Raw genomic sequence first — 11065 nt, forward strand, 5'->3', positions numbered from 1 at the left:
CATGGCACGAAAGGTTCCCCTGCTTAAACCAGCACATGTCAAGGCCCGTCTTAAGTTTGCATATGACCATTTGGATGATACAGAGGAGTCATGGGAGAAAGTTTTATGGTCAGATGAGACCAAAATAGAACTTTTTGGTCATAATTCCAATAAGCGTGTTTGGAGGAAGAAGAATGAAGAGTACAATCCGAAGAACACCATCCCTACTGTGAAGCATGGGGGTGGTAGCATCATGCTTTGGGGGTGTTTTTCTGCACATGGGACAGGACGAGTGCACTGCATTAAAGAGAGGATGACTGGGGCCGTGTATTGTGAGATTTTGGGGAACAACCTCCTTCCCTCTGTCAGAGCATTGAAGATGGGTCGTGGCTGGGTCTTCCAACACGACAACGACCCGAAGCACACAGCCAGGAAAACCAAGGAGTGGCTCCGTAAGAAGCATATCAAGGTTCTAGCATGGCCCAGCCAGTCTCCAGACCTGAACCCAATCGAAAATCTTTGGAGGGAGCTCAAACTCCGTGTTTCTCAGCGACAGCCCAGAAACCTGACTGATCTAGAGAAGATCTGTGTGGAGGAGTGGGCCAAGATCCCTCCTGCAGTGTGTGCAAACCTGGTGAAAAACTACAGGAAACGTTTGACCTCTGTAATAGCAAACAAAGGCTACTGTACCAAATATTAACATTCATTTTCTCAGGTGTTCAAATACTTATTAGCAGCTGTATCACACAAATAAATTGTTAAAAAAATCATGCATTGTTATTTCTGGATTTTTCTTTTTAGTTTATCTCTCTCACAGTGGACATGCACCTACGATGAAAATTTCAGACCCCTCCATGATTTCTAAGTGGGAGAAATAGCAAAATAGCAGGGTGTTCAAATACTTATTTTCTTCACTGTATATGACATATATGCAATTTTCTACTTAATTTTAAAATAGCATATCCGTCAAATGACAGGGGTGGTTGCATTTTTGTCATGTTTTAAAATATATTAATATAATATATAATACTATATATATATATATATATAGTATTATATATTATATTATTACATTATTATATTGTGTATATATATATATATATATATATATATATATATATATATATATTCATATATATGAATATTGTAGGTGCATTTTTCAAAAATATATATGTAAGAAGTAGGGAGCATGAAAACAACATGAAAGAGTGAAATATTTTTTTCTTTTATTGGCAAGGCATACAGTTCTAGTTGGAAAGAGGGCAAAAACACCCGCAGTTAAACAACAGATTGGATTGTCAAAGCTGTGGTATAGAAATTCTGATCTCTGATGACTTTTAGAACCACTATAAAATTGTCACAGAATGGACCATAACCTCCATGAATATTGGTGTGCAATGACAACAGAGGAAGACAGTAAAAAGGAGAAATGTTTCAAAAAGCTGACACTCAACTAGTTTGCATACAGACAAAACATGAAAATGTGTAACTTTGCTTATGTATGTTAATTGCTGTTAAAATGTGAAAAGTGGAGGAAAAAAGTCGAGTAACCTGTCCCAGAAGTCATTCTGCCAAATCAAACTACAAATAAGGACTAAACCTTAAACACTACTTTTCCATTGTACAGAAATAATAAATAAACTGTACACGGATCAATGTGAGGAACATGTACAAGACAAAACATAAACAGAACCCTGTTGCATGTTGTTCTGGTGAAGATGCTGTGAGATAGTCCTTAGTTTTGAAGGCATCCTGGAGCGTTGGTCTGTTAATGGCTACAGAAAGCATTGCACACATTTTCCTCCAGCATGAAAGAAACATCCAGGTGTGAAAATAAGGCAGAAAGAAGAAATAAAAGCTTGTTCACACATTAAACAGGATTGATTTGTGGTAAAACTAAGAGACTGTTCATCTCTTGTGTGCATCAGACAAAAAAAACTAAACAAACTTCAGTCCCTCCAACCAACCTTTAAGAGCTGTAGTGATGTAGCCCAGGATTTCCACTCAACCACCAATGGTCACATTATACATGTTCAACTCTAATGGAGGTACATCATTGTAAAAGTACTATACAAAGTGCTTTGGTTTTTTTTTTATGAGCAAATGCATCTAAAAAAAAAAAAAGACCACCCCATCATTCACTCTCACATACAAAAACACATCACCGTTTTAAGACAATATCATGTACAGTTTGAAAAGCTGACAAGGGACAGAGACGCTGGGGTCAGGTTGGCACGAGGTGCTACAATCAACCAACTTGCTGGTGGAAAGTAGCCGGTGGCAATATGGAAACTACAGTACGGGTTGTGTCATGCTAGCCTGGCACTTGTTTTGTCATTGACTTGTGTGATGAAGAGCAAAATATTGATTAACAAGAGGGAACGGCCTCACATTTGGTTTTACAGTTACAAAGATGCGGCCCTGTGTGTTTTTAAAACGCAATCCTTCCTACATTTTGGATGTAGTGTTTGCATGATCTCCAGCCATTTAGTCTTTCAGTCAGCAGCCTCCATGTGCTTGTGGTTTGAATCAAAGCCCTTCCCAATTACAATGAGGGGCCAGCCTTAAATGAAACTCTAAAGTGCTCAAACCTGAAGGCAAACTGATACAATGGGTGTCAAAATATAGACTTTAAAATAAAAGCAAATATAATTTAAATAGTAACAAAGCAGAAACAGATGATATTTGCATGGGGGTTGGGTGGGGTGGGGGGGGGCGCTGCAGGGGAACACATTTTGAATATATGTTCCATGCAAGCCGTGCAAATAATCTTGTACTAGTTTTCAACACTAGGTGGCACCATGCACACAGACCACATTGCTTTGGATGTTAGTCCCTGACTGTCTTGTTTGGCTCATTTCTGACAGTATGACGCGTTCAGGGCTTTAGAGATTTAAAGTAAATGAATTGAATTAATTTCGTTTTGTTTAAATTATTCTTTTAGTCGAGCTCATATACAGCAGTCACTCAAAAATGTCTGCTACATTTCACGCTTCCTACGTTACAGTGTGCATAGCTCTGATCTGCATGTGCTTTGCTTGCATCAATTTGACTGTGGCCCGAAATAAAAATCAACATTAAAAGTCAGGCAAAACACAAACGAGTCAACGAATCAAAACCGAAGAGGACTCTTGAATGAAAGGTGAAACATCTTCAAGTATCTGATGTCATTGTGATCTCATATCACTCATCGCTTCCTCGCCTTGTTTATAAAAACGCTAGAAAGAGGAAGACAATTCATTCGTGGTGGACAATAGTCTCAGTGGAATATCCACAGTGTGCCTCACTGACACAACAGAGAGGACCAGTCAGCAACCTGATTCCTGTCCTCTAGTGGCCTCAAGTCTATCTGCTTTCCTTTAGTGCTTCAACTGCAGGCCTCCTTCTCAGCACCTCACAACCCGAGTTGCTGCTGCAGGCACCCTGTCTGTGGAAACGACGGTGAAAGTGGTGTGGAGTGGGAGAGGGGGTGTCGAAGAGTCATAAAGGAGGAGGCACTGAAATCAAGATGAAAAATAAACACAAAAGAAATGGCTGAAGGAACTTGGGATGGGTGCTATGAGTCGAGTCTGATGTCTGATACCCCAGACGGCGCTTCGGGGTCTGTCCCTCTTTGTGCTGCCATGTCTTTATCAGAAAACGTCCTTGTTGCATCAGTAGTGATCGTTGTGGGAGGTGGGTGAGCATCAAATCCGCCACCAGAATCAGTTCTGGACACTTCAGTCCCTCTGTAACTGCCGCAGCCCTCCTCTTCCTCGGGCAGGCTCTCAGTATCCGACTCTCCCTCCTCCTCCTCCAAGGTCAACTCAAACTGGAACTTGTCGGTGGATGCGGTGCTGCCGCCGACACAAAAGCCAGAAGCTTCACCAGTAAGACCTCCTTCCTGTGGTTCTTCAGGGTTGGGTGAGGGACTGTGGGGGATCATGCTCTGGTACCACTCTCTGTTGTCCTCCAGCGTGTCAAGGATCTCTTGTGCATCGGGGTGAACAAGGTCGGCCCACGTCTCCCACAGAGGATGAACGATATAATCAATGAAACCCACCTGAAAGAGAACATCATATGAGATGGGGGCGGGGCTTCATATTGCTTTCAGCACACTACTTTGATTGACAGATCTGGATTTTACCTGGCTCTTCTCAATGGAGGCGTTGTGTTTGTCACACATGGGGCTGATCTCCATGCCCTTGTCTCGTTCCCTGTCCCCTTGGGTGAAGAACTCCACCATGATCCTGTCAGTCCACTGTCGGTACAACTCCAGCGGCTTGGTGGGGTTACTCAGGTCAGCGCAGTGCACCATGTTCTGAAGAACCTGCAGTGACAGAAAATATGCGTTCAAAATCGGAACGGCGTGAAATCCTGAATTAAATATGGAACTGTTGTTACCTGTATGCGGTCTGAGTAATTGTCCAGCAGCAGAACGCCTAAACTGGTAACCTTCTTGGTCTCCACCATGGTTTTTAGGTCTGCCAGCAGGTTCATGTGTTTGGACATATCAGTGGCTAACACCTGTGATAACAACAACCACCCCAAAATGTATCACTCAAAGATGATTCAGAAGCTGGGAAAGACAAAAAAAAAAAAATGTAACGTACCATGTCGATGACCATTTTACGAAGTGAGTGTCTCTGTTTCTTGCTGAGATTCTGAAAGATGTCACAGTTGTCCTCCTGCAGAAGCTTGAAGCCAACTGCCAAGTGGTGATTCTCCAACACGGACGAATCATTATACATCAACGCCAGCTCGGAATCTAGTGGGGGGAAAAAAATTGGATGATGTGGAGTGAGTTCACATTGCTGACTTGCGCTCAGCAATCACACAACCCTCGTAAGACAAACTCACTGGTGTTAATGAGAAACTGGTTGGAAACTCCAGGGTGATCCACATCATGGATGGCGCTGGCAAACAGAGCAGCGAGGATCTCCAAATCGGTGAACACAGCCTTTAACGACACACACAAAGAAGACCATCAGTACATATGTACTCATCATCTACCCACTGTGTCTTTTTACCTCTAGTGCAGGCGTGGAAAGCAGCACGTGTGTGGACTGGACAACGTCGGCGGCGTGGATGTTGTTGTGATACGCCACGTCTGCATGGTAGTGATCCTCCAAAGTCATCATGAATGTGATGAAAGTGTCTGTCGGAATCTTGAAAGACTTGAGAAGGTCGCGTTCCTGCAGCAGCAGATGAGACACGAGGACGTGAAAGTGTGTTTCTAGTGTGTGACAGCAACTATTTTTTTTTAATGGTAATGGTAATGGTTTAATTTCATTTGAACATGCATCAGATTCTAATTGAGTGCATCCCATAATCAGTTCCCAGTTCCACATGTCCAAAAGGAGTAGGAAGAAGCAAAGCTTATTAAATCCTACCCCTCCATCTGGTACTTTTACAATCACTAACTGTTACATTTGTTCATTTCCTGCTTTCCATAATACAGTTTGGGTTTTTTTTTTTTAATATAATATACGGAAGTAGGAGGTGATATGAGCATCCAATGCCATAATGGGTAGCATAGTGCATGTCAATATAGTAATATATATAGCACATCATGACTGGTTCAAGACTCTTCATCCTTGTATTTAGCAAACATCAACTGCTTGTATTGTTTCTTGAATTGGCTCATCGTTGTGCATTGTTTGATTTCCTTACTCAATCCATTCCATAGTTTGATTCCACATACTGAAATGCTATGGCTAGCATAACGTAGTCCTAGCACAGAAGTGTTTCAAATGTACTTCTTCCCCGAGATCATATTTCTCCTCTCTTGTAGAGAAGTATTGGATGACATTTTTAACCAATTGGTTGTTTTTATTATTATTATTTTTTTTAAGTATGCTACCTGGAAAACGGTGTACATGGTGACCGTGAGTGGACGATTGCCAGAATACTCTGAGATCTTAAAGATGTCAATCCCCCATCTGTTAATGTCCTCCAATTCCTGCAACATAAGAGATGTAGCATTAAAACCATAGAAATTAATTTAAGTATTAATGACAAAGATGTAGTAGTATTACATCTATCCTGGTACCTTGGCAAGGAGACCTTCCTTGCTGGTGCTGACCCCAAAGCGAGGGATGGTAGAGGGTGCAAGGCTGGGGCTGTGCGTGGCCTTTTTGACACCACTGATCTGGGACATGGGTCGCTTCTTCTTCTCCTCCTTGGTGGTTGGAGCCAGGATGTCCATGTCATGTGGCTTCTCTGTCAGATGGACGCAGACAAAATGTTCAGCCATGAAAAAAAAGCCATCCATTTCTTAGTTTTGTATAAGCAATAATGCTTATAATCATATTCAAGGGAAGTATGCAAAGCAGAGGTAAATTACCTAGGAAGGTACTAGAGATGAACTCAGAGACTTGGTTCCCAGAGCGACTGGTTTCTGACAGCTGGCTGAGCTCTCGGTTCAGCATCCTCTTGAACTACAGGTGCACACACACACACACACACACACACACACACACATACACACACACAAACATAAGCATGCATAAATTGAACTCAAATACTATGTCGACAAAACAAACCACTGCACTAATAACACCGCAACGGTATGTGCTGCCTCAGCTGTCCATTCACAACTTCACTATGCTCAAAGGCAGAAAACAGGCAGGCAATCCTTGGAAGCAACCTCTATGTGTGTACATACCTACACATCACCTATGTACATTTACATTACAACCCATATAAAGTTAAATGATAAAACATATCCCAAGTATCCATCACAGTCTTCTTCTTTATTCACAAAAGGAGCAACATGTGAGCCTCCAGCATCACCCCACCCACTCCCACTTCCACCTCCAAAGCCATGCATCAGCCAAGCACTCCTTACCTGAATGAACATCCACGACACCGAGATGAAAAGATTCACTTCTGGCATTTCAGCACAAAATCAAGCATTGAGCGCAAGAATAAAATGGAATGATAGAGCTGAGCTTTGTGGTCATCCTCTGCCACCGTCTGAGCTTCTCTGAGCTTCTACACTGCTTGCCTGAGCACAAGCGACTGCAAGCAGGGAGTCCACTGGTAAAGTCTCCAAGTAGTACAAGCAGAATACTTCAGAGGTCCACGGAAGAACAACAGAGCTGTGGGATGAGAGGATGCAGGGCAGAGAATCTGCACACCTTCCTTCCACACTCTCTCTCATTCACTCAGTTACTGCCTGTTCTCGTGTGTGTAAACACTGGGAGAACGAGGTACTCTAATCCACGCCTCCCTCCAAAAATATCTAAGAATAGCGGCCAATGGAGCGAGTGCTGCAGCAGAGGCTGGGAGAGGCGGACTGCTCTCATTGGCTCGACTATACACAAAATGGGAGGGGCTGAGCGTGTTGGAGCTGGAGGTTGTGAGATGCACCATGTGCACCAAGTTTGAAGATATGAAGAAAAATGTTGAAAGAGATGAGGTTGGGAGGGGTGGGGTGTGGGAGAGGGTGGGGTGGGGGGGTCATTCATGGAGCCAAAAATAAAATCAGTACATCACGTCCCGCAATGATGTGCATGGGGACAATGACCACCATTACCATCATCTACTATGAAGTATATATTTAGAAGTGGCTGACTAAGCATCATGAAAAGTACATGCCATTGTACTCACCTGATATATATTTTTATGTACTTACTCTAAATCTCTAAATTCATCAATGAACATGGAAAAAATGTATCACAAGAACTGAGCTCTCAGTCATCCTCCAAATGATTTTAGGGGTCAATCCATTCATGAAATGGTTTATGGAAGTTGTCAGTGATGCAGAAACAATGCTCACTCAGGCCAACCATGCCCCCCCCCCGCCCTTCACAAGTTCTCCGTTCTCAAGTGTCAGCACAAATAGTTTTTCCCTACCGACCGAGGCTGCTCATTGACTGATCTACAGCAATATAGGAGCTGAAGAGGAGGCGGGGATGCCTCCCACGAAACCCGGGACAGTGCCACGTGAGTGTGCACAGCAGTACGCTACATGTACCAAGGCAGACATTATACACTATGTAGCAATGTATGCATTGGCGTGCATGATGCTATAAAGAGCACGTGTATGCCGAGTGGGCCGGTCTCATCGTGGAATCACGCAAGTGATGGGTTCTGATCTGAGACAAAAAGGGAGGATGGATGGAGGGGATGCCGTTTCATTCTCAGCCCCCTGCTTCCTCATTCACATTTTTCTGCACATGAGTGGGGGGAAGGGTGTGTCTTTGCATGCACGAAACCCTCCCGCTCATTCATGGAGGAGGACTCTCCTCAGTGGTTGGTAGACCTTATTCATAGTTCCTTGGTCGCTGATGGATGCTCTTTTGGCTTGGTTTGAATGACATTGAACATCACACAACAAATCATAGGAAATTGGCCATCAAATCATCATAGGGGCTGCACGGTGGAGGATGTTAGCGCGCAGGCCTCAAAGCTAGGAGACCTGAGTTCAATTCCACTCTTGGCCATCTCTGTGTGGAGTTTGCAGGTTCTCCCCCGTGCATGTACGTTTATAAGCATCCCCCCTACACACTGATCACAATCCATATACGCCACGGGTGTCAAAAGTGTGGTTCAGGGGCCTTTTTTGGTTAATTTTCATTGGTCCTCTGCATATTATAATAGTAGAATTAACTGATTATTAGGGCGGCACGGCAGTCCAGTGGTTAGCGCGCAGACCTCACAGCTAGGAGACCAGGGTTCAATTCCACCCTCGGCCATCTTTGTGTGTTCTCCCCGTGCATGCGTGGGTTTTCTCCGGGTACTCCGGTTTCCTCCCACATTCCAAAAACATGCTAGGTTAATTGGCCACTCCAAATTGTCCATAGGTATGAATGTGAGTGTGAATGGTTGTTTGTCTATATGTGCCCTGTGATTGGCTGGCCACCAGTCCAGGGTATATATCCCGCTTCTCGCCCCAAGACAGCTGGGATAGGCTCCAGCACCCCCCCCCCCACGACCCTCGTGAGGATAAACGGTAAAAAAATGAATGAATTATCATAGGGAAAAATATATTCATTGATTTTAATAGGGGTCATTAACTTTACATTTATTCCTATCACAAGTTGGACTTCTACTTTTCTATCTGTGACTAATGCAGGAATCTTGATGACAACATTCAGGTATATACAGGGAATAGGAGTCTTCTACTCTTCCAGAAAGACTTTCTATAAGATGTTGGTTTTTGTTTTTGTGTTTTTTGTCCAATCATATTATAGAATATGGAGGTCAGAGGTCAGTGATGCAGGCCTGCTGCTCTCCATCTCATCTGGAGTTCCTATACACCAGGGGTGTGAAACATGCGGCCCGCGGGCCAAATGTGGCCCGCAGGACACTAGTTTGAGGCCCCCGCCTTGATATGAAAGTTTAATGTTAGTGTGGCCCGCGCAAGTTTGATATGGATGCTGTATGGTATCATGTACCCAGAAAAAAATATTACGTTTGATTAATGTTCATGTTAAAGGTTAAATAACTGTTAATAGTTATCCTCCCTATCCGTGTGGAAGTGGTAAGTTTTCGGCTATTTAAGTTTAAAGGAAATAACTTGAAGGCTACCGTTTAGGTCGCTAGCTCTCTAGTTTGCGAGTTAGCATGTGTCTCAAGACCCTGCAGTTGCGCAATATGTTGTAAATAAAAAGAGTATAAATGTGACTATAGTCGTGTTTTGTCATGTCTACAGGGCTCTAATAATGCTTTGTTCATTTTAATCTGAAAAGAATAATTTGTCTCCCCACCAACTATATGTGGTTTCTTAAGTTTTTATTATTTGCCGTTTTATTATTATTATTATATTTATTTATTTATTACTGATTGATTGATTTTCTTTATTCTTGATTTGTTTATTTCTTGATTTGTTTATTTATTTTTCATCTTATTTTGTGTAGAAAAATAAAAAGTAAGATATTTGAGAACAGTGGAATGTTTTATCAGAGCTTTTCTTGTAGAAAATTGGAACCAAAGTGATGTTTTTTACATTTTTTTCTTTTTAATATATATATATATATTTTTGAAAACCTGATGCAGCCCAGTCTCACCCAGACCCGAGCTCCAGTGGCCCCCAGGTAAATTGAGTTTGAGACCCCTGCTCTACACAAAGCCCATCTAAGCATGACTTTGCTTTGTGCACCTGGGAACAGAAAAGCTCCCTCCCCACACATTTTGACCCATCATCATCATTTTTGCCTCTGAGGAGCGCTCAAACGCACACGTCAACTGTCTAACCAACACAGTGTGACCCTGCATTGCCCTCCCGTGTCCTTACTTCCTCATTTACAGTGACAGAGATGGAGACCTATGATGATAGACTCTCATTGTCTCTCATTTCCTGACAAAAATCATCACTTTTTATCACGCTCAACATTTCCTCAAGGTTCTCAACGAAAGCGGGGGAAAACTACGTCATACATGGAAAGTGTCTGCAACTTGTAGGCGACAGAGCAGACCGCAGACAATAAGGGAACCTTTGGTGGGGTTTGTTTTGTAAACTATGAACTCCCGTATGTGAATTGGTCACATGTATAAAAATGTCAGCAGATGGAACACAATGTAGGTCTACTAGTGTAGAGATGTATGTACTGTACATATGCAAAGCATAAAGGTACACTTTATTGAGTAAATCCATTACAATTCATGGGAAAAAACTCTTTTAGGGGTAAGGTTATAAGCAACACTTAAAACATTGATAATATGATAATGTGATGATGCAATGTGATTGAAAAAAATTGCCTCAAAAGGTCACAACTTTTGCCACAACTTTGGTAAGAAGCTGCTGTGAAATCAGACAATTTAGGCTGCAATAATGACAAAAAAGCTAGTAAATTCCTGGAGGGGACTGCCTCGATAGAATGAATTGACCGTACAGTAATCCCTCATTCATCATGGTTAATTGGCTCCAGACATGACCGTGGTAACTGAATTTCAGCAAAGTGGGATTCCTTATTTCATTCATTCATTTCCTACCGCTTATCCTCACGAGGGTCGTGGGGGTGCTGGAGCCTATCCCAGCTGTCTTGGGGCGACAGGTGGGGTACACCCTGGACTGGTGGCCAGCCAATCACAGGGCACATATAGACAAACAACCATTCACACTCACATTCATACCTATGGACAATTTGGAACATGCAAA

At 42.7% G+C, this 11065-nt stretch overlaps 1 protein-coding gene across 8 annotated transcripts in view; it reads right to left on the reverse strand.

Annotated features, from left to right (window-relative positions):
* Nucleotides 1-1182: 1182 nt before the first annotated feature.
* Nucleotides 1183-11065, reverse strand: part of LOC131125283 (cAMP-specific 3',5'-cyclic phosphodiesterase 4D-like) — a 62392-nt gene continuing 52509 nt past the window's right edge. For 7 of the 8 annotated variants that reach the window (XM_058066684.1, XM_058066680.1, XM_058066686.1 and 4 more), the window contains 9 exons: nt 6305-6398; nt 6011-6180; nt 5822-5920; nt 4989-5153; nt 4819-4918; nt 4572-4726; nt 4363-4485; nt 4106-4288; nt 1183-4021 (listed from right to left, as the gene is read on the reverse strand). In XM_058066684.1, coding sequence (XP_057922667.1) covers nt 3536-4021; nt 4106-4288; nt 4363-4485; nt 4572-4726; nt 4819-4918; nt 4989-5153; nt 5822-5920; nt 6011-6180; nt 6305-6398 — 1575 coding nt within the window. In that variant the 3' untranslated portion in view covers nt 1183-3535. Of the gene's footprint in view, nt 4022-4105; nt 4289-4362; nt 4486-4571; nt 4727-4818; nt 4919-4988; nt 5154-5821; nt 5921-6010; nt 6181-6304; nt 6399-6808; nt 8616-11065 lie in introns of those variants that run through there. The other variant, XM_058066687.1, reaches the window with a different exon arrangement.

The sequence above is a fragment of the Doryrhamphus excisus genome, chromosome 3 (genome assembly GCF_030265055.1).
Source record: "Doryrhamphus excisus isolate RoL2022-K1 chromosome 3, RoL_Dexc_1.0, whole genome shotgun sequence".
In the NCBI taxonomy this organism is placed as follows: domain Eukaryota; kingdom Metazoa; phylum Chordata; class Actinopteri; order Syngnathiformes; family Syngnathidae; genus Doryrhamphus; species Doryrhamphus excisus.